Source organism: Hirundo rustica, chromosome 1 (genome assembly GCF_015227805.2).
Source record: "Hirundo rustica isolate bHirRus1 chromosome 1, bHirRus1.pri.v3, whole genome shotgun sequence".
Classification (NCBI taxonomy): Eukaryota; Metazoa; Chordata; class Aves; order Passeriformes; family Hirundinidae; genus Hirundo; species Hirundo rustica.
In genome coordinates this window covers 60603099-60627572 of record NC_053450.1, presented here as the reverse complement: position 1 = coordinate 60627572, position 24474 = coordinate 60603099, and the positions used below count along the sequence as shown (strand labels likewise).

At 39.1% G+C, this 24474-nt stretch overlaps 1 protein-coding gene across 1 annotated transcript; it reads right to left on the bottom strand.

Moving 5' to 3' along the window:
- Window positions 1-10715: 10715 nt before the first annotated feature.
- On the bottom strand, window positions 10716-24190 carry GALR1 (galanin receptor 1). The gene is made up of 3 exons (XM_040066593.2): window positions 23482-24190; window positions 16883-16948; window positions 10716-13342 (listed from the first exon to the last, which is right to left on the bottom strand). The coding sequence occupies exons 1-3, from the start codon at window positions 24181-24183 to the stop codon at window positions 13025-13027; spliced, it is 1086 nt and encodes a 361-aa protein (XP_039922527.1). The 5' UTR covers window positions 24184-24190; the 3' UTR covers window positions 10716-13024.
- Window positions 24191-24474: the final 284 nt, after the last annotated feature.

Below are 24474 nucleotides of genomic sequence, written 5' to 3'. Positions count from 1 at the left end.
CACCCTGTGATAAGCTAAACTATCTTTCACACTCTTGCGGCTTGCAATCCATCCCGCAGTGCAGGAAGCCTTTCCCATGGACTGGGATTAAAGCCAATGTCCCTCTGGGCTCTGTTCCAGGGTCCCAGACCCCCCTGTCCAGGTCCCAGACCCTCCAGGGCAGCCAAAGGAATGCCCTGAACTCCAACACCTTTCCATTACTTCTTACCCAACATTCTTGAGTTTGATGGCCCTGATTAAAGCAGTGTATGGGAGAACATGTTGTTTCCTCTGTAAGGACAGCATTAAAGACTGCAGAAACCTGCTTTTGGATTTCAGGAGCACCACTCCAATAAAATTAACAAAATGTGTTAGACACAGTGTTTAGGATGTGCTGTGAGCTAAACTTGTACAGAAGGAAAAAAAAATCAAGGCAGAAGTTTCCAAGGTATGTCAAAATAATGGGACTAATGAAGAACTGGCCTGCATCAGGTAGTTGTGATCAGTCACTCCCAAAAGTCCCCCAAAGCTGCGGCATCAGAAGACACCATTCCAGCACCAGGTACATGAGATCGTGCAGGACCTCAGTGACTGCTGGTATTTTCAGAGGTCCGTCGCCAGGGGCCTGGGAAGAAGGACAGACACTCTTCATGAGTCTCTTAGAGGACAGCAGCTCCGTGTCTGTTACAAGTGTTGGGTGATGTCGTATCCAAGGTCGTGCAGGTCCTGGGACAATGATGCTGGTCCATTACATAACCTACACCATCCTTTTCTTGCTGTTATTAATCCTACTGAAAGCAACCCAGAATGGTTTTAATACTGCTGAAAGCAATTACAGAATGGCTTGGGATGGAAGGGAGCTTTAGAGGTCATCTAGGTTGGACATCCCTGAAATGGGCATCTTTAACTTGATCAGGTTGCAATAAAGACCCGCCCAGCCTAACCTTGAATGTTGTTTAACACCCACCATTAGAAAGAATACTCCCTTGAACATCAATAAAAGCAGATTTTGACAAACAATAAGCAGTTAAAATACAAAACAATAACAAAAGAAAAACCTCTGAAGAAATCTATACCAAAATGAGCTTTCAGAATGCAGCAGGCACCTGTTTTCAGTGATTTAACCAAAGCAGACTTGCAACTGCAGTCACAGAGCTCTTAGAGGCAAAACCTTTTAATACAATTAACTTCCCGAAAAACCTCATTAGAAGCAGTGAGGGTTAGGCATGACCAAGCGCAGTAAACAGATGCACAGAGCTACACAATGTTTTAGCCACCTAGTCCAGCCCTCCTGCTCCTGCTTTAATGGAACAGAGTATCTCAGAGCTCCTAATGAGATAACGCTTGCACAATGAGATGTTCTGGCAACATCTGTTTGACATCTCTGTGGAAACTTTATTTGCCTCAGGCTGGTCACTTAAATTTGTGTAAACAGATAGCTTCTCTTGCTTACACAGTGCTAGAGCTTGCAACCACCTCAACAGAATTTAGGGGCAGGTGCAAGAAATTGTGGCTATTGCTAATAATGCTACGCATAAAAGTGTGCTTCTAATACAAAATAATTATATCAGGCATGTAAATGACTAGTCCTGTGGAATTGTGATTTTGGCTTTTTAAATAAATTATGATTCACACAGGGAAAGCAAAGAAAGCAGAAAATGCAAAGTAAATCTGAAGCAATACTAAGATAAAATACAGAAAACAGGAAGACAAGAACATATGTCCTCTAATTTCTGCAACTAGATCAAAAAGTCTGATTAATATGTGTTGGCTGCTGCACTAGGGGGCTTTTTAATAATTCCTTAACTGAATTGCTTATGGTAACATCCAAGGCTGAGTTTTTTGAGGAATCATTTTATCTGTTGTTTTAAAATTCACTATTCTATATGCACTATATATTAAACAATGATATAGAATATTTATGAATCATCTAGATATTTCTGAATTGTTCCACAAACCAGTGGCATATAAAAAAATGAGATTTTTCTTTTCATTTTTCTTTTTGCAGCAGTAGGGGTTTCACAGAGTTTCCAGGGATGAACTTAAGCCCTTGATTTTGTGCTGTTTAAGAAATAGCAAATGGGGTCAAGTTTCACCCTGACAGACATTGCAGCTTTCCTGAAATAAAGGTCAGATTTTGTGACATTAAAGGTCAATCGGGAGATTTTCTTCTCCCTCAGAGAATACTTCATTTTCTGTCTTCACCAGGACTTTGTCCTGTAGCATGGAGAAAGACTGCAGAAACATCAGTTTGAACACTATCTTGCAGTGGGAGAAAGTCAGATCTGATTTCCACCAAAATAATTAGAAAGACTCCCTAACTTCCTGGGAAGTTAGATTAAAAAATAAAAGAAAATAAATTACAGATCATAACAGAATTATGGCTGACAGGAAGGCTTACTGCTAAATCATATAGTGATCCATCCCCAAAAATTACATGCTGGAGAACTTTTCAAATGCCCAACGGCAGCTGCATCCCCAGTCTCCCAATTATTTCTTTAAAGATCTTCTACTGTTACATTTTCTTGGTTTTATCTTTTGTTTTCTTCAGTAAAGTCCAGCTGATTGATTTAGCAGTCACTTTGATTTCGCTCAGGTGGAGTACATAGAGCGTTACAATACAAGGAGGATGATGACAGAATGGATTTTGCGCAATAGGATCAGTTTCCATTGTTTCTCCTAATGGATGCACAAGGGATGCACTCGACTTTGTCATCTACATAAATATGGAGCAGTAATATATCAGTTTCACCCTTTTTTCTCTGACTTGCTCTTTTGCCTCTTAAAATAATGTGTAATACAATTATTGGCTTTAGAAATACAGTCTTACAAATATTCTCCCTCTTCTTTCTCTCACAAGCACTGACTGTTGGAAGGATAAAAGTAATTTAAAAGCAGTACCAATTTCAGTAACCGTGAGAGGTTTTTACAGATAAAAAATGCAGGACATGAACAGGCATTCAGTGCCATGAGCTTTAATTTTATTAGTACACACACTTTTTTAGAAATTTGAGTCACCAAACAGATAGTATGATCTGTTTTCATCATTTTAGTTAGAATGAAATACAGCAAATAATATTCATACATAAGAAAAGGATTCCAATTACAAGGTCTAAGTCAAATTTTATAAACAAATTAAAGTACACAACATAGTTCCTCCTCCCATAATAATCTCTTTTTTTGTCAGCCATGGAACAGCCATATTTTATCACTAAGTTCTTTTGCACTGATGGAAGAGATTTCAGATTACAGGAAAATGAGTATTCACTAATGAAAAGTGGGAAAAGTATCCAAATAGTATATTTAGGAGTGGGGATACTACAAGATGCGGAGTAGAAGTAGTTTATTTCCATTTGTACTCAACAAAACCATTGACAATAGTGCTTTCTTACATAAAGAGGAAGAAACTCTTGCCCTTATAAATTAACTAAATCTACTGACAAAAATAGTTTAAATAAAGTTCTAGTTCAATTGGCATTATAGAAAGCTTCTGGGTGTGGCAAAATTATCCAAACACCAGAACCCTCACATTTTAATGAGGTGTCTGTGATTAAAAAGATCCTAAATATCTGCATGTTATTTCATCCATAGTAAAATGATCATGAGCCCTTTTTATGAACCGTATTTTAAGCCTTATTCATGGTGCATTATTTGTACACAAATAATTTTTCCAGCGTGGGATCATAATATAAGTATTCTTTGCAATCATGTTTCACACTTTATTATCAGCTGTAATACTGCAGTGAAAATTAAGTCCATATTTGAACATCCTTGCTGTGTCTCATTTAGCTGCAAGAAAATTTCAACTGCCACTAGGTTATTTCTCTGGATATTTGTAGTGATTTATACATAAATTGTGCCTTTTGGCCAAGTGTCTGCAGAATTGGAGGTAAAATAAACCTTTTTATCATCACAGGAGTTAAAAAAAATATTTAAATCTTCATCCATATGAATGCAAGAAAATCTGAAAACACATCTCAGGACAACACTAGAGCAACAAGAGCAATAATAGAAATATGATCCTGCAAGGTTTATTACAGGAATGCAAATATAAAAACATGAAAAAAAAATTAAATTCCTCATGTCCAGAGGATTCTGTGTTCCTTATAGTAACAAACTGCCTACAAACTACTAAGCATTGCCCAGGTAGAGGTTGAAAGATGGGACCATAAAAAATTCCATTCACATACATTAATATCTTCAACATTTACTCCCTCTCCTCCTCATCTGATGTTAATAATTAGATGCCAGTTTTCAATTAGTGCATCAGGCCATACTATCAGGATATCCTTAAATCCACAGCAATTCATCTTGTCTTCACAGATATAGAGCTGTGGGAGTAGCCTATAACTAGAACAAGATGAATTTCACTTAAGGTGGCAAATGAGAGAAAATAAGGAGAAAGAAACAAAGGTGTTTCCTGTGGAAACTGTGATATTGCATTATCACACATTTTAGGGTTGAAAGTATGGAAGAGGTTTTCTTTCTGTTCATGATCCAGTTAGGCTTATTTATGAAGGACAAACACGTCTCTCTGCCCCTCATTTGTAGCGCGGAGGGTAGGAGACAAAAAAAAAACCCACCCCAAAATACAGCATGGAATAAACCCTGCTCTGTGTATATTCTAGTAAGGAGAAAGCAGAAGTCTTGAAAAGAGCAAGGCTCCTATTCACATCAGCTTTGCCACCTACAACTCTGTTGGAAGCCTTGCATGGCATGTAGGCAAGCTGGGAAGCAGCAATAAATGGGAGGAGGTGCTGGTCTGGCCCTGCAGCATCCTCAACAAAGATTGACTGCTGACAGCAGGTTAGGGGGCCGCTCCTCCCAAGGGACAGGATGGCATGATCAGAGCATTGTACAAGTATTGCAAGTGAGCAGAATTCATGACAGGAGCAATTTTGTAGCTATTATTCCTAAAACTCACATAGGACACACATAATTAGGCAGGTCTATCTATCACACAACCTGTACGAGTCTGCCCAAAATGTTGACTGCTCTGTCAGAAACACCATGGCAGATAATGTTTGTTCAATAAAGTATTAGCTTTTATAATGTTTCATATAAGCAAGGGGGAATTGAAAACTTTACTGTCAGAGGCTTTAGCTTGTAAAGATTTCCAATATTTTCACAACAGGTTGATAAAAAATTCGACATCCGTTTATGGAGGGAAATGCAGGTGTTTGTAATGGGCTGGCAGCCATCAGCTCATAGTTCCCATGGAAACAATAAATTGCTATGCATGAGTAATGGAGAGTGATTACATTTAGAGTAATTATGGCAAAAAGTAATTAAGCAAGATGAGAAGAACATACAGTGTCATTTGCCTTCTTCCTCTACCAATGGCAATCCACATGCCAGTTTTCAATCAGACTTCTTAATCATCATAAGACCTTTCCAGGCTTTAGGCCACTTGTGGAGTCATTCTTTATACATCTTTAGATGATCATGAATTTACCAAAAAATAGCTGAGTTTTGATGTGCTTTTTTTCCTTCATATCTGCATAGCTCTCATCCTGTTAATTACAGAAATACGAGTGCAAACTTACTAAGGCCAGAAGGGCCACTGTGATCATCCGGTCTACACACTCTGTTACATAAGGTGCATTTTCTTCCTCACAGCAGTGCTATTATCTAGTCCATATTTTGAGATTTAAATACATAAAATCTTTCAGGAAATAGCCAGGTGTGATTTGAAGCAAGCTGAATATATTACACTTGCTCATTAAGCATTCTAAGGTTAATTGTACCCATGGCTTAATGTTTAAGCCTTCCTCTTAATTAAGATTCAACCGTTATAGCCCAATTTCACTGTACATGACCTTGTGAGCTCATCCACTAGTTACAGAGATGCAGAGCATCAGGCATTTCTGTCTCTATACAGAGCAATGCAAAGTTTTTAGGGTACTCTTTTAACAAGAGCCCTCTGCTCTGAGTTTATGCCACTTGGCTTTGGTAGAGGGCTGCAGGGAGAAGGTGCCAGCAGCTGTGTGACAGAGCCAGAGCCAGCCAGCTCCATGGTGGTCCTGCTGTTGGCCAAGACTGGGCGCAGCAGTGACGGTGGTAATGCCTCTGGGATGACCTAGCTAAGGGGGATGGGATGGGCTATGGAAACTGCAATGGGAAAAAGAAGTGAGGATATGTGAGAGAAACAGCCCTGAAGACAGAAAGTGCAGAAGGAGGGGCAGGAGGTGCTCCAGGTGCTGGAGCTGAGATTCCCCTGCAGCCTGTGGTGCAGACCACAGAGAGCCAGCTCTGCCTCTGCAGCCCATGGAAATCCATGGTGGAGCAGAGATCCACCTGCAGTCCCCAGAGGACCCCAAGCTGGAGCAGGTGGATGGCTGAAGGAGGCTGTGAACCTATGGGAAGTCCATGCTGGAGCAGGCTCCCAGCAGGATCTGCGGCCCTGTCGAGAGAGGATCCCACACTGGAGCAGGTTTGCTGGCAGGATTGTGATCCCACGGGGGCACCCATGCTGGAGCAGCCAGTTCCTGAGGAACTGCACTCCACAGGAGTGACCCACACTGCAGCAGTTTATCAAGAACAGCAGCCCATGGGAAGGACTCATATTGGAGAGGTTCTGTCACTGGTGGGAGGGACTCCACACTGGAAAAAGGGAAGAGTGTGAGGAGTCTTCCTCCTGACAGAGTGGCAGAGTGTGATGACCTGACAGTAGCCCCCGCTCTTGCCCATGTGCTGGTCAGGGTACAGAGGTAAAGAATATAGGAGTTAAGTTGAACCCAGGAAGAAGGGAAGGGTGAGGAGAGGGTATTTTTGAAATTTGGGGTTATTTCTCATTATTCTATTCTGATTTGATTGCTAATGAATTCAACTAAGTTCCCCAAGCTGAATCTACTTCACCCATGACAGTAACTGGTGAGTGATCTCTCCCTGTCTTTATCTTGATCAATGAGTCTTTCCTTATATTTTCTCTCCTTTGTCTAGTTAGGAGGGGAGTGTGCTGAGCTGCTATCAGGTTTCAGCTGGGGTATTTCGGATTTTATAGAGAGTTCTAGGAAACGTCTTTGTGAAAGCCCTCACTTTGCAGAGCTGCTTCCTGTGGCTCAGCTCCAGTACTAATATCGTCTGAATTCAGGATTCCAGTTGCTATGCAGGCCATTTCAGTCACACAGAGTTGTAGGTCACGTCCAGTTCACTGGCAATTTCAGACTCACCATTTTCCAGTACAATAATAAATTTTTAAAGTTTGCCTTATGTTCTTCATTCCTAAATGCACAACTTTTCATTTTGCTATATTAAAACTACCTGTTTGCTTGTGCTAAATTGTGAAATTCAATGTAAAGGAACTGTCACACCATCACCTCTGCTGTAAATGTCACAACTACAAGGCATTAGCAGTCATTTTGTATTTTCTTTCAAAATCCTAATATTAAGCTTCAACAAATTGATAAGTTATTGACAGGCATTGCTAGAAACATCTATGTAGCTCAGATGATATATTGCTAGAGGAGAGGTTTTATTTTTCTCAGCAAATTTTAGATGTGGTTAGATGTTTATAGAGAAATGGAATGAAAATTGTACAGTTTTCCAATAAGAAAATGCTGCCGTTAGGGAAATAATTCTATAAAATGAGACCTCAGCTTTCATCCAGCAAATGTACCTGGCCAAAGTACACCAGTGTTTTCTATGACTGTCATACACAAAGGATTCTTGACTACTGCACAGTAAAATTGATAAAGTGCACATAATTTTAAATCCATGCTGTAGCATTTACTTTTGGTTTAAAAGGTTTTCATTAAGTGTAAAACATTATATTTTGGTTTCATGCTCAAACAGCTATTTTCACTCTATTGAAACAGCTTGTGATCAATATTAAAGCAAATATACACACAAATATGCACGGAGTTGGTTGCCTTTTTCCAAAACTGGAGCCACGTACAGGCTTTTGTAAAATACGTTTGCATATCATTGAAGAACTTACAGTTTTTTCTCATATTCAAATATATTAATCTGAATCTATTTCTCTGTCTCTTAAACTATACATACATTACAGGGATTTAAACTACACTTGCATAAGAAATATCAATAAATTTCATAAATTTCAATAGACTTCTTACCAGCCTGAATGGAGGACTATGCCTCCTGAATATAAGTACTTGAAAATCAGAGTATTTGTTATATCAGTTAAATTTGCAACACCCAATGACATCTAGTCATTAAACTCTGTTCAGTTTTACTTTTACAGAATTTTGCTGGATGTTTTCCTGAAGATGCTGCTTTTTTAAAAAATTATTATGAAAATACATTGTAAGGAAAGCTGTTGGTATCTCATATGACAGAGCCAAGAAGAGATGGTACAGACCTCTTGGTAGAATCCGCTGAATTTTATACGAAGTACAATATATCTCAGAACAATTGCACACTACTTTACATGCACTATACATTGAAACAAACACAAATTCTTAATTTTTTGGTCTTTGACTTTTTGCCATGTATTGAATACAGAACACTAACACAAGCTCTGTAAGGTACAAGCTGGTTTTTTCTCTGCTGTCCTCAAAATACCTCTTCTCTCAAAATACTACAAATGCCATTAGATTCAAAGTGTCACATCACACTGTGAAGCAACCATGAAGATAAGAATGTCTAAAATAATGTATCCACAAAATAATTTTATAAAGAGATCCCTCTCCTTCCCTACAATGTGGACTCTAAAGCAAAATTTCACCGCAAAATGAAATATATAAAACTTAATGTTTCTTGTTTGGAGATAGTGACATTAATTTTTGATAATGGAGATATAGCCAATTATGAAAATAATAAGGTTTGAAGGAAGAGATGCATGCACCCAAAGTGTGCAAATCACAAAAGGCAATACAAAGCTCAAAGGACCGTAACATAAAACATGTCATTTAAATGCCCTATCTTGCCAAAAATCAAATTATTTTTAAAATACTCTCTTTTCAAGGTTCAAATTTAGAAAAAATATTTCTGAAGAATTTTTAAATACTCACATATCCAACTAATTTCACCATAAAAATATTGAAAAAATATTAGGATTGTAGATGGGAACTCTAAAACAATTTCAATTTGCTCCTTATACAGTCATAATGGTTTTCACATATAACTTCAGCCAGTTTGGGCATATTTTTGTAATCTATTACAGCATGTAATTTTGTTACCAACCATGCACATATGAAAACTTTGAAGAAATTCTACATTTTTTGATACAAGAATTTTAGGCAATTATGAATGATTATAGTACTAGGTATCATGTTTATTACATACTTTTGACTAAGAACAGTGTAGATTAATGACTCAGAAGCAGCAATTAAGTGTCAGCTTGCAACTAATTAGATTCCTTCTTTCAAAATTAGTTAAGTGGGCAACACAATTACCTGTGAAGTAACATGGCTGAACATAAAGTTAAGCACGTTCTTTCATTTTCTGCGTGCTTGTACATATTCAACAGTATGCTGGCCAGCTGCCATTTAATTGGGGGGTTTTGGCCGTGGATCCTAAATCTGATTTTTATATAGCAGTGCACAGTGTGCACCTGGGTCCACACACATCTTGGAATGGTATTTTAGTCTTTATTAGTGGAAGAAGAGCACTGCTATAGTCTTTTGTATTATACCTAGAACACCCCAGGCAGGGCAAACATGGCACTAAGAACACCAGCGGAATAATTTCTTTACCTCTTTTAATGCGACTTCTGGATCTCTTAAAGGCAAAAGTGGTGCAAAGCAGAAAATGTAATCTATACCATGCAAACTTGGTTAGAAACCTGCTACAGGGTCTCAGTTTGAAAGAAATTTGAGTAAACATTCCTGTTGCCTGTTTTGTTTCATACAGTGCAGTATTTTCAGATTCACACAACAGGGTGGAATTCAGTGAGATTATTTCTTCAAGCCTAGCCAGAGAAATCTTTTTTTGCTCTTGCCTTTGCTTCAGGTACACTGAAAATCAACCTTTCTGGTTAGAAAAAGATGTAAAAAAGCATACTGAGCCAGTCGATGAGGTGAAACTTTCGCTTTGCTTTCCACCAGAAGTAACAATCCCTGCCAATAAGCTCAGAACCTGGAAGCAAATACTCAGTTGTAGGGGATCTTAGCACCCATTTCCCAATTTTCTACCCAAACCAGCCATTTCTGTGGCAGGACACCTTCCTGACTAAGTGTCCAACTGCTCAAGGGCTGGACACAGTTTTCTGCACACATTAACCCTGATTCTATATCCATAACCTTCGTGTCACAGCTGAGTATGTCAAAGCCACACCAGAAACAGACCAACAAAAATATATTTCAGGCTGGAAACTGAGCCTGAGAGTGTTGGCTGCTTCTTAAGGTTTCCCTGAAAAGTCAAGTGGAAATTTTGCTAATATTCACCAGGAACAAGGTGGGACCCTGCTAACTAGTTGTTACAGAAGTCCCTACCTTCCCACTCCCTCATCCCAAAAATTTCAAACAGTTGTAGATCCATTTCTATCAGGCACCCAGGTTTAAAATAATGTACAATTAAGGGGGGAAAAAAATCTTCTCTAAATGAGACGATATACCCAGCTTGTTATTATAATTATTTTTACAATGATATGTTTACATTGCAATTTTTATTAAAAATCACAAACCAGCAATTTTTCAAAATAAAACCCCACAGTTTTCAAAAATGTAGACTTTTCTAAAATTATGTAAATTCAGCTGAAGTTTGATAATGCTTTAGTAATTTGAGTGTTTGAGGTGATGAGTATCTCAAAACTCAAAGAAAATTCTTTCTGGGCTGTTTCTGAACCTCAATCCCTGCCCAGGAAATTGTTTCCTGCATAGATAAACATTTCTATTCCAATTGAGTGGGTTTTTAAATACATATTTGTAAATATTTATATTTTTTTGTTCCTAGAAATATCATCAAATGGTCTCTTCATATGAAAGAATGGACACAAACACCATGCATACGATAGCATGTCTTTGATATTATTTTACTGGTTCCAAGCATACAATACTGACACATAAACAAAGATATTTTTATGTGAGCTAACTCTCCATTTTTGACATTCCACCTCTCTGAATTATTATTTTTTCTAAAGTAAGTCTGTGGAGAAAAAGGGATCTGAAAGAGCATCTGGCCAACACCATTTAGCATCTTCAAAGACCAGGAGAGGGTTGCAGCAATTTTACACACAATACCGGACCTGGGGGAGTGGTGGATATTCTGGAGAGGAGGCATGCCTTTCAAAGGGTCCTTTGTAAGCTGGAAATGTGGAAGTAACAACTATCACATTCATGAAGATCAAGAATGCCAAAACCCAAGTCCTGACACTTGGACTGGGACTAAATGCAAAACTGCAGAAAAGGACTCGAGGGGTTGTAAAGCAGAAATTAAATACAAATGAGCAGCATATCCTTGTAGCCATAAATTATGATAATATTGGGCTGTATTTAGTAAGAACCAGCCAATGGGTCAAGAGAAGCAATCACTCTGCTCAGTGCTTGTGAGGCCACATCTGGAACACGCTCCTCAGTTCAGGACACCTCAGTTCATGAGAGGGATGGATTCTTTGGAGGAAGAGCAGTGGAAGGCCACTGACCCAGACAGGGACCTGAGGAGAGGCTGAGAACAGCACTTGGTTTCAGAAGGGAAGGATGAGGGGAAATTCAATGGCCATCTATAAAATTACACGTTAGTCAATTAGAGAAAAGACTTCAGTACACAGTGAAAGGGCACAAAGCAATGGTCACAAGATATATCAAGAGAAATCCCAGCTGTGGATAAGGAAAAATATTTTAGTGAGGGTGATTAGGCACTAGCACAGGTTGCTCCAAAAATATTGCTGAATTGCCATCCTTAGAAATTTTCAAATTTTGCCTAGACAAGGAAGTGATACAACTCTGAGGGTATCCCTGCCTTAAGAGGATGTCCAGAGGTTCCTTTAATTTGATTTGCTTTATGAATCTATGGGTCGTTAATAAAAAAAGGTAAAATCATGTCTTATTCCAGCTAAAAGAATGTTTTTAAGGCATGTTTTTCTATTTCTTTAGTGGTTTACCACCTAAGGACATTTTCAGTAAATTTATAAAAGTTGCAGAAAGTACTAATTTTATTTAAGAATTTGCAGAATTATATTATGTACTTTGCATTAATTTAAATACAACTTTCTTTATATTTCCAGTTTAAAACTAAATGATGTCAAGCTCCACCTACAGCTTTTAAGGGAATGCTACCTTTAAAACCTTAAGCATTGTGTGGAGCTTCTTTAGGAAACATAATCAAAACATATGTATACATTGCACATTTAAAACTGTACCTCCATCTCAAAACCTATGAAATTAAGGAAACATACATACATGTGCACATGCAGCGCAGGAAGAAAAACTTCCCTCAGTTAGACACAAATCCTCATTTTGCTACAATTACATCCAGGCCATTAAAAACCCCCAATACAGTGTACACAAAATTTCTGTGTATACAGTAAGGCAGCCATATGAAGTGGAAAACCAATCCACCCTTGCTCAGTAAGACACATTAAAACCAGATAAACAGATAGAAATAGCATTTCCTCTCTGAAGCAATTGCCTCAAGGTGTACACAACTTATTACAACTCCAAATCAGAGCCCATGATTAAAAAGAAAAAAGGAATCATCAAAACAATCTGAAGAGAGAACGAAAGCTTTCCTTTTGAAATCGTAATAGTCCAGTATTTATTATCTGTAGGACAGAAGATTTATCCATTTTTCACTTTCATGGAGTCAAATGTCAGAAAGTTACCTATCCATATCAACATCTTCTTCTTGTACCTTTGTATGCTTAGGAAGTAAGAATACAGACAAATCATCTCAACACCTTTTTCTCAAATATCGATGAAAGTCCAAGAGGTTTATTTGACAAAGCTATCTAAGATGCAAAGGATCAGCCCAGGTTTCTTTCATACCAGTTTCACAAACTTTGGTTACAAATACAAATTCAGTACATTAAATAGCAATTAGCTTTATCAAGATAAACCCAGGATAAACCTCATTGTGCTTTTTTTTTTTTTTTTCTTGGTGTTTAGTGTACATAAAGGAAGAGCCAACATACAGGGCTTCTCAACATTCACACGTGCGTACAATTGGTAGAGGGTGGTGTATCTATCCGACTTTTATTTTCCTTGGCATCATTCAGAAATGACTCATTACCAATCTGGCATTTGAAGACTTGTTTGTAGGCCTTCCTAAAATTTTCAGATAGAAATGCATATATGATCGGGTTCACTGAAGAATTGCTGTAAGCCAGGCAGTGTGCAGTTACCCTGAAGAGAAAGGAGGCTTGAGTCAGTGGGAAAACTCCAAATTCAGCCCAGAGATGGATCACATGATGAGGCAGCCAGGAGATGCCAAAAACCACTACCACCACCAACACAGTTTGTGCTGTCTGAAACAAGGAAAGGAAAACACATATGTCTGATGAGCACTCAAAGAATCAGCTTTAAACCTACTTCAAAACTATTTGGAGGGGGGGGGGGAGCGGAAAAAAAAGTATACTGAGAGGGAACACACTGCAATATTTGTTACTGATTTCACCCCATTACCTACACGTCTTTATTTTGCATAGTGAACTACTGCAAGGAGAACCCAGCCTTGGAAAACGTCATAGCAAACAGCAAATGCACAACTTTCCTCCAAGGTAAAGAATGATGTTCCTAACTCCCTACACAAAAGCTTAGCTTTTTCTGATGTGGAATTTAGCCTGTTGTAAAACAATGACGACAAGGGTCTTTGGGAAATCTCATCCAGATCAAATAGTTACTAATATTTTAGTAATAGTTAGTAATATTTAGTATACAACATAGTAATATTTAGTAATATTTAGATTACTAAAGATTACTAAATTAGTAATCTAATGAGTACATCTTGTACAGCGCACAAGAATTTCTGATGAAAATTTCAAGAGAGATTTATTATACATGAAGGCAGCTGGTGGAAGAACTTAGAGCTTGCTCAAATGCTTACTGAAGTACGCTTTTTGAAAGTATCTATTTTAAACACAGAATTTCCACAGGGAGAGTCATACAACAAGCAACATTTTAGGATACAATTAGTGGGGGGAAAAAAAAGTAAAGGCCTGAAATTTCTGGTGATCGCACATTATCAAAACCTATGGGGAAATTAAAGTTCACCACCAAATACCAAAATAAAAATGAACAAAAAATAATCCTCAGTGCAGCTCCTGCACTTCACTTCCAGTTGTTTATGAGAGGACCATCAATTTCATTAGATCCATTCTGAACTCCAGAATCAGTTGGTAGGGACCTCTCAGGCGCTGAAGGAGTTCTGTTGGTGAACAGTGGAATCTGACTGTCAATATTTTCTTTAGCTTTCACCTACTTCACAAGCAGCAGTTAGTGCTTTGCAGTGGCCTAACTAATTAATATCTATTCATCTTTCAATTAAATAAATCTCTCAATAAAAGTCTAATAATAATTCCAAAGCAAGTTATTTATGTCATGAGCCATTATAATGACTATATTAATACTTCATAACATAATTTTTTAGGTAACTTCTTCTCATTCCAACTAACCCAGTGGCCACAGAGTGATAAATATTGCACCATAGAAAATATCTATATTTTTTGCTAGTTCATTGAACTTGGACTGTATTTTTTGAACAGATTAATGCTCAGTAATAATTAATCTGAGCTACCTAATCAAAACATGAGTTAGCTTAGAAAAACTTATGGGAAAACATTTTGATTTCTGTGGCAGCAGGCCAAAATAATTTATGACAGATGCTACTGTTGGTCAGTATAATCTCACAACAGAAACCAAAGCTTATTGTATCTGTAGTTAATATAATTTGTTTGGTCTAAAGAAATTATAACTTTTCACAAGCCTTTCCTCTACTTGGCCCTATGAAATTTAAATCAGTTGCCATTAAAACAGTCACAGAGATATTTTCTTTTTCAGGAGAATGTGTTCTAACAAGACTGCACCAATTAAGAGCAATTTATTTTCTGATTGATGTGTTCAATGGGTTAATATTACAAATCGAAACAAATTTTCAGGATATCACATGCAGTATTACTTCAAAAGAGGCATATTACTTCCATTTGTTCCAAAATCTAAGAAAAACTAACCAGGAAAATCACTGACTTTCAATAGGCTATGGATGCACCTGAAAGCAGAGGGTGACAAAGTGTCTCTTGTAACTTTTACTTAATGTATTTTGTATCTGTAGAAGAAGTAATTCTGTATTAGGAAACTTCACAACACATGCTTTATCCCATTTTTCCTCCTAAGCTTAACTTTGAGATTACTTTTCCAAAATCATCTCTTCATCTTGCAAGCAAGGTATCACTAAAGTTGTTTTTTACCTACCAGGAGCTTGCTTAAGGTTTCTTTCTGGCAAATAAAACCCACTTGAAGTATATGATGTTAATATTGATGCTTTGTGACTAAAAAGCATGAAAAATAGAATTTAGGCAAATTAATATGTTTCACTATATTTTTCCACACATGCAGCAAGTTTATTTTAAGATTCTCCTGCTAGAATGTTCATAAAGGTTTGAATAAAGCTAAAAATGTATAATTACACTACAAAACAGTAGAAGGAAAAGAAGAAAGATACGGTAACCAGAGAGAGCACTAACATGCTAATGAAGACAGGGTCACTTTGAAAAACATGAGCTAGGCCTTATGTTTAGAAACTCATTTTCTAAGGCAAAAAAAGTTCTGGACTGCTTTTTGCTTTTTTTTTTTTTCCTCTTTGGCTACTCAACCCTGATACATTCAAGCAGTCTTGTTCATATCTCTAATGCTTTGTCCTGAAGCTATGAAAGCTAACTCCTAGTCAAATCCACAATTTTAGTGGTTAAGGGAAATGCAGAGATATTTCCCGTCTGAGAATAATTTAGATGAGAGATGGCAACGTACAAAATGTCTTTGATTGAAAATCATACCTTTGGCCATGGTGTTAAATGCAAAAGTATATATGTTAAGTGTTTTACTGAATCGGGGCCATAATGCTTTTAATCCTAGGAATCAAAATCTATTGAGTAGGATAATTTTTTAAAAAAATAGAGAATGCATAAATAAGAGAGTACTTATTCCCTGTTGAGTCCATGTAATATCCCATTTACACTGCAGGCACTCTCCATGTCCACATGAAAACAGTGATCAGCTCAAATGAAGAGCTATAGCTTAAGGGTTTTTTTCTCCACATCCGTAAAATGAGAAGTTAGACAAATGATCACTGTGGTCAAATCTGCTCAAAAGTCACAACAACATTATATTAACTTACAAAATCTCTGTTTAAATGCATCTTTCAAATATTGTTCTAAATCTTGAAGCTTATATTCTTCTTTAAAGATCTTTCATGATTCTATTTGTATCTAGTACATAACTTATATCTTGAATGTAAGAGAAGAAAACATTGTGTGGAAAATCAATAGAAGAATTGGAGAATTATTAAAAGTCTGTTGCTAGACTCCTATTGGGAAGCACAATAAATTTCATTTTAAAGGTTCTTCATGCAACTTAGGAATTATTCACTGCAATGTTACAAAATCAGCTAGTTAAAAACAAACAAACAAATAAACAAACAACCCCCCAAAACCCCCTAAAAATACCATGATTTACACATTAGGGGAAAATGCCTGTGGGGGAAAAAAAAAAAAAAAACACAAAAGAAAAAAAAAAAATTTAACAGAAATGACAAGCTCTCTCCCTGTGCCTAAACATCAGGTTCTCTGAAGTTCCAAATATGAGGATCTCAGGTAATGGTTTGATGCAGAGCGATGGAAAACTTGGAACAGAAAAGATTCCAATCTGCTAAGTTCAGAGGGACACTGAATATTTCATAAAATACTTAAGTGTAATTTCTTCTCTTTGCTACATCTTTAGCAAGAAGTACCAAATTAGCTTGGCCATAAAACTAAAATACACACAAATGAGTATTAGTAGTGAATGCAACATACCTTTTTCTTGGATGCTTCTGACTTCTTTGACATGTTTCTCAACTTCTTATGCAGATGATTAAGAACCTGAAAAGATTAATTTGCATCTCTTTATCATATTTCCCCAATTTTTATTCAAACAAAATTCCAACCCGTGTATCCTAGAGTATTCTTGTGCTCTCCAGTACTTCATGATTCACTAACAAACATCACTGAAGCAGCTTACACATTTCAAACATGCACAGTAGGAAAACCAAAAGAATTTTGTATGTGAGTGTGTGTGAACCAACAAATGGGAAGCAGACCACAACTGATTTCTTATATTCAGATGTAATACATAACAAATACATATCACAAATTAACAAGGAAACAGATGGAAACCTGCCTCGTACACAGAACTAGCAATCTCTCTCTTCTGTAAAAAGTCAAGGACTGTTGGTTTAGAATGACCTTTCGTGTGTGTAACATAAGAAAATGTATGTTTTGAGTCAGAGCTTTTCTGAGTCACCTGCATAATTTGCTTCCTTCAGATGGATGCTTGATTAATATAATCAAGACGTTGGCACTATTTAATCTTTGAAAGAAGCTTAGGTTTTCAAAAATAATTTATACTAAGATGAGGCATGACACACGAGGCATGACCTTTAACAACAATGTGATGATACCATGCGAGTTTCACAAGCAAATTTTAAAAATACGTCACAAAAAGGCTCATTGTCTAAGAGCAGAATCCAAATTTTAACATAACCCTTTACACATAAAGTTTTGGATAGAGGATGCACAGAGATCTTGAGGCAGGGAAAAGGGTCCAAAATCAGGTTCTTTCTGGGGATATTTTCTCTGTGTTCTCTGGGGTGCACAGCTGACCACTGTCAGGACAGACATCAGTCAAGATGATCAAAAGACTTGATCCCACCCTGGCATTTGAGTTTCATAGACATACACATTGAATTAAAAGAAGTAAGATGGTATTTGTGAATATCCAGAGCTCATCAGCAGACTTCATTTTTTAGATATCTACTCTTAGCTACCAGAGAACCACCACCAACAGTGAAAATAAGAATTTATTTATAACCACTTAATATTGGAAGTGCAGTTCATTTGTGCCTGTCTGTGCACTACCACGAGACTCACCCTGCGTGCACTTCCTGTTTGGAAACACTATCCAGGCCACTTCTGGAGGCTAACCCGAGCTAAGAAAAAACAGGAGAAAAATAAAGGGGCTTTTCCTGAGAAGGTCCCTTTTTGACTTCATTTCCTTCTTCTTCAGCGTGAAGCAGACCCAAAGGAAAGGACAGAACCCCAGCAGAAGAATGCGGAGATGAAAGTCGGGCTCACAGCCTTTTTATTCACCTCCCATCACCCTGTACAGACCAGCTGAATTGCTGAGTCCATCAGTGAAAAACATAAAACTAAAAAAAGGGCCAGGGAGGAATGCAAATAAGTTCATGTCCCATCACTGCTGCTTCATCTATCACACTCCCTTTGCATAACTTACAGTGATGGGCTGTTTCTACTGGGCCTTTGCAAATCTACCCAGTGACTGCACTGTTCTGTAATTCTCCCTCACAGCCCAAAACTAAAGTCAGATAAATTCTTCCCAGAGATCAGAACAAAAAAAATCTTTTTTAAAGTTACAAACATATTTTTCTTCTCTTCTGAAACTTTTAACCCAAAGTTTTGCATTGTATCTCGCTCCAGTTCAAAGAAAGATGCAGGAGACAAAACAGGTAAATTGGATACTTGAGAGGGGTTGGTAGGTGGCGGTGGACGGTTCTGTAGTCAATTTAGATTATAACCTTCAGATGAAGCTTCTCAGCTTCTCCTCCTTCAGATTACATACACATTTCATAAAATAAGTATTTGCAGTGAAAACTTATTGGCTCCTCATAGTATTGTATCAGATGGCATGAAAGGTAGCAGCAAGAGAAATAGACAAAATGCAATTACTTATCAACAGCAGTGGAACAACTCTCAAAGACCGAATGCCATGGAGTATTTAAAAAGAGCCATGTTTATGCACAAACACTAAAAGGCAAATCAAAGACACTCTCCCCACTACCCTGTTCAAATTGCCTCTTCTTTGAGCCAATGAATAATCAATTTTTCCTCTAACAGCCTGAATAAACAATAATTCTACAATGGGCCTCTCAATTTGTCTCAGGCTATTTCTCTTAAGAAATTATTTCAAAATATTCACTAACACATTTGTATGTGCATTTTTAACCCATGGAATGAAATACTCAGCTTGCTAAAAAATAGATCCCAACCTGGTCTCATAAGATGCAATATTTTCAACTCCAGCTTTCATGCACCTGCTGTTCAGAGATCAGCTTCTCTCTTTTCTGGAGATGAGGGTGGGGTGCTGTGGTAGGAAAAATTTTCTTGTGTAAGAGACTGAAAGGAGACTTGTAGGATCTAGTCTGGTACAGACCACATGACCTCAACTACCACTCATGACATTTGGTAGGGGTGTTGTTTGCTTACAGATTTTTTCTTTTCCTGTGTTAGTGCCTTTCTTGCTAGGAGATGAGAGCGGTGCTGGAGAGCGTGAGGCTGAGTGGCTGAGGCGAGTAGAGGAGCGGAGATAGCTGGCTCGGCGCTTTCATTCTCTTCTCTCTCTTCTCTCTCTTTCTTATGTCTCTTTCTTCTCTTCTCTTCTCTTCTCTTCTCTCTTCTCTTCTCTTCTCTTCTCTCTTCTCTCTTTATTTTTTCTCTTTTTAGATTTTTTAAATTATTCTTTCCCCCGACTTGTTTCAGAAACTACATTCAAGGTGGCTTGAGAGCCATGACTGAAGATTTTGACCATATCGAGTTGAGAAAGAATTTTCCAATACAAGAGTGAAGAAAATAACTTCAACTATCTGTGCCTATTCACATAAGTCTGTCAAACATTGTGAAAGCTTGAAGTCTACACTGTTAAAAAACCATGTTTGCTGTCTGGCATCTCACTGACTGCACCCTCATTCAGCCACTGAAAATCATGGAGAAGGAAAGCCTGCACAAGGTCACTATCTAGTAAGAATGAACTGCTTGTTTTACAGATAATGTAAGCATTACATTCTGAACTACGTTTGTAGTATGAATCTGATTGAAATTCAAGAGCCATTGCCTGCAATGCAGGTTTTAAAGTAGTGCTGCTACTTCTATTGTCATGAGAGATCTTTCACCCTCTTTCAATTAAGAATGTGTGACTAATGTGTCATACCTTCTATTTTTCTTTTTAGTGTAATTTAATAAATTTTTTCCCTTGCTGCTCAACAAAATTTAGGATAAAATATCCAAAGCCAGATAAGTTTGTATTTTATGTGGAGACTGTTACTTTTTATGGCTTAGTTTTAACCAAGTCTGTAAATCATACATGACATTAATTCAGAATGTTCAGAATGATAGATAGTAATGGAAACATTCTTGAGGCAAGACATATTTGTTTTAAAGAAAGCTTTTAACATTACACATCTATAAAAGGAAATGTTTGCTAATAATTATAAGCATCCAACCTAAAGGTTTGATTGAAAGAGGCCTGACTTTCAAGGAGTGAATCCTTGAAAAATGGAGGTTCCCAAAATTAGTTGTAACATTGCACAACCCCAGCAGATGTTAACTGTTAGAAGCTGACTGGGAACCATTTATCACTTCACCCTTTACGGACATGTTAGTGAGCAAATGTTGTAGCACTGTTATGAAACACATACAAAAACTCAGTATTACAAAAACGTAGCAAGTAAAATGATGAGCAATAAAAGAGTCAGAACACAAGGTGTCTATAAGTATGCAGCGCTGAGACTCAGCTGATCACTACATTATCGCTGCTCTTCCCTCTGACGTAGTAAGCTTCTTTCAAGAGTAGTTCTGTGAGGCAACAAAAGCTAGTTTCATATGGATTTGTGACTTATTTACTGTGTTCCCAAAAAGAAGTGTCTTCTCTGTAAGTTGATAAGACCTCTCCCCATACAGCTTGTCTGGTGTTTAACAGCTGAATGCAAAGTGACTCCTTAAAAGAAAGAGGATAACGGAGACTCCCCATCTTCTTCATTGTCTGCTGTTTCCACAAAACTAGGGAAGGATCCTTAATTCTGATATTTTCACTCCTCTATCAAAAATTTGCATTGAAAATGAATCAATGTTACTTGAGGAAGAGAGAAAAGAGGTAGCTGTACACACAAGACAGAGCATGATCTCATAGATCTCTGCCTGAAGAGCACATACAACATGAGATATTTTGGGAGGGCCCTGTTTGCAAATACCTGGCACTACTTCACCACCTCTGTACATTGTGACAGCATTGTTATCCATGGGAAAAATACAAATCTCTGCTAATACAATATAAATGTGAGTGAAAGAGAGAAAGAACTTGGCTCCCTGTTAGAGTGTCTAAAAAAATGAGACTTTGAAAACTGAAAGTTACAATTTGTTTATGAAAAAATCAGAACTGCCTTAAAGGAGTCTGGAAAAGGCAATATATTCAAATAGAGAAACGAGTCTCCTTTTTCTTAATTTACCCTAGCAGAAGATTGCGTTCTCTCGCTGATCCACGCTTCATGAAAACCAGCGAAGTCCATAAGAAAGTAATGCAGAGATTAATGTCTCCTATGAAGACAGGCTGAGAGAGTTAGGGTTGCTCAGCCTGAGAAGAGAAGGCTCTCTCTGCCCAAAAATGTTGCTGTTGGAGGTTTGTCAGTGGCTCCTAAAGAGGGCAGGAGTGAGTCTTTAGCTGCAGGGTACAAATACCTTCGATCGCTCTGTACAAGTCACAGCACTTTTCAGCTTGTAAACTGATGGCAATACCAGCCATGTCCTAGCTATCTTCTAAAATTCAGCTAACCTCTTCAGGTTAGCTCCTCCAGCCTGACACCATGGCAAGGAGAATCACACTTAGCGGCTCAAAACACTTCACAAAGCCAGGGTGAGACCCTAGCGTGGCACTAGTTTAAGCACATGATTTTATAGTCATTTCAAGTGGCCTTGATTTTACTAACTTGTTACTGGGCACATTTTTCACAAAGAGTTGCTTTTGTTGTCTTGGAGGGGGTTTTTTTTGCCTTTTTTTTTTTTATTTTTTTTAAACTACATATTAATACTACTATTGAGAGATTTACTTCTGTAGAAGTGCTTTGTAATGACAGTGTGTTTTATTTACCATGCATATATTTCGGTCAAGCATATTTGCTTTTTTCATGTCTATACTGTACAGGACTATGCTAATTTTGAAAGGTCTCTTTTTAATCTCTCATATAATTACAGTTTGAAGGCCAGTACTTTATGCTGAAACTGAAGATGCTTTGCCTTTGAAATAGGGAAGAATTAGTAGCTGAAAGCCCCTGTGCACACATTCTGTAACATTCTTCCTGCAATGTGTAATACTTTCCTCAAACGGAGGATCGATCGCTACAGCTCAGTCATATTCACACCAGTAGATGAAATATCATTGTTTTCATTCAGGGAAAGCATGATTTACATGGTTTACATGGTTTATGTATGAAAACTTGCATTTCTTCTTCATTTGCCAGGCTGGATTTGTTCCACTATGAACAGCCATTTAGAAATGTTGTCCTTTGTGTTCTACATGCCTCGGTTTCATCAGAGCTGGACAACATTACAGCCTCAATTTGCACATCATGATTAAGATGATGTAATTTATATAAAACTGAGCACAACATAAAATTACTTGTTCAAATTAAATACTTCAAGTACATCTATTGAACTTGCCAGTTGAAGAATTGACTTAAGCAGCCCTTGTTTGCAAGAGCAGTCCTATCCTCTCAAATGTCAATCACTGCCTAAGGAGAAATCCTGCAACCGAAGGCAGCTGGCACAGAAACAGCAGGATCTCTGCCTAACTCAGCAGGTAGCAACTGGTGCTCCAGATCCTGTTCAGCAGCAAGCAGAGGATCATACACTGAAGTCTGCAATTATTACCCCAGAAAAATGTGACACTTTGCTTAAGCAGAAAAACCCTTGAATACCCATATTCAGGCACCCTTAATTATTGCTTTTTCCCACCTGGGTTCTCATGCCCTGCTCCCTAGAACCACCTGCCTTTGATGAAGTCAGACCCTCTCTCATCAGCTTCAACTACGTCAAGACATGGCACCACAAGGACCAGGCAGCATGATGCACATTTTACTCTTAACATTAAACATAATTTTTGTCACTTTCAAGTGCACTGCACATTTTCAAGAACCACAATGCTTCATCTGAAGCCTGAACAACTTGTTGCTTCGTTGTATTTTATTGAGTCAAACTCCTCACACAGCATTGCAAGAAATTAAAAGAGTTATGGTGATGGAGAAAGCAGCAGGGCACTGGGGCTTCTTAACATTCTGCAACAAGGAAATCTGACAGAGAGACTCCAGGAATTGCCAGAACACCCCCCCCCTCCCCATGCACCCCAGGCAATCCCTGTTCTGACCTCTCTGTGACACTGAACATACATTGTCCCCCTTCAGACATCCCTCAGCTATAAAACCTGCCCTCTCCCTTTGTGGCACAAACTCACCCCTGCTCCTTTTTGTCCCAACAGTGTGCCAAGTCCCCCCACACGCCCAGAAATGTCCCTACAGCTCATGGACACCTTTTCCACCACGGTGTCCCACCACGTCCTTTTACATTTGCCCCACCTTGGCATAGCAGAAGGAGATGAGCAGCAGTGGGAGCAGATACCCGAAGACGAATGTGCAAATCACGTAGACCTTCTTGTGGCGTGGGTTGGGCCAGAACTCCCAGCAGAAGGTCTGGTTGCTGGTCTCGCGGTGGAAGATGCGCTGGTGGTGAGCCACAGGCGAGGCCATGGCGAAGGAGAGCGCCCAGATGAGCCCCACACCCAACATTGCGTTGCGGGGGACTCGCAAGGCTGAGGAGCGTCGGGAGTGCACGATGGCCACGTACCGGTCCACAGACATGGCCGAGAGCGTGAAGATGCTCACCAGCATGGAGATGGTGAAGAAGTAGTGGATGAACTTGCAGATGAAGGCTCCCAGCACCCAGGTGGGGAGCACGTAGACCGTGGACTGGAAGGGGATGCAGAAGAGCAGGTAGGCCAGGTCGGCGATGCTCAGGTTGAGGATGAAGATGTTGGTGGTGCTTCGGCGCTTGCCTGGCTTGCTCCTCGCCAGCACCGTGATCACCAGGGTGTTGCCCAGCACCCCCAGGGTGAAGATTAAACCGAAGACGATCAAGGTGATGAAGTTCTCGATGCCGATGCCGAAGAGGGGCTTCCCCTCGGCCTCCGGCAACCCGGACAGGTTGAACTCCCCGCGGGGCGTCTCTGCGGCGGCTCGGGACAGGTTGAAGGGCACTCCCGCGGGCTCTCCCGGCTCCATCCTTCCCCTTGCGCGCCGGGCAAAGTTTCCGCGGGCGGAACGCGGAGCAGCCGCTTCCCGGCCCCGCGGACCGCGGCGAGCCCGGGGCAGCCGCCCCGCCAGCACCGGGCGGCGGGGAGGGAAGGGCGGAGGTGCCGCCGCGCTGGGCGCAGCTTGCGCCGCCGGGAGCGCAGCCGGCGCGGCGGCCCCGCCGCCCTCCGCAGCAGCGCAGCCGCGCCCGCCCCGCCCTGCCCGCGGAGACTCCGCGCCTCCCGCGCTGCTCCGGGAGACTGAGCTCCCCGGGAACGTCTC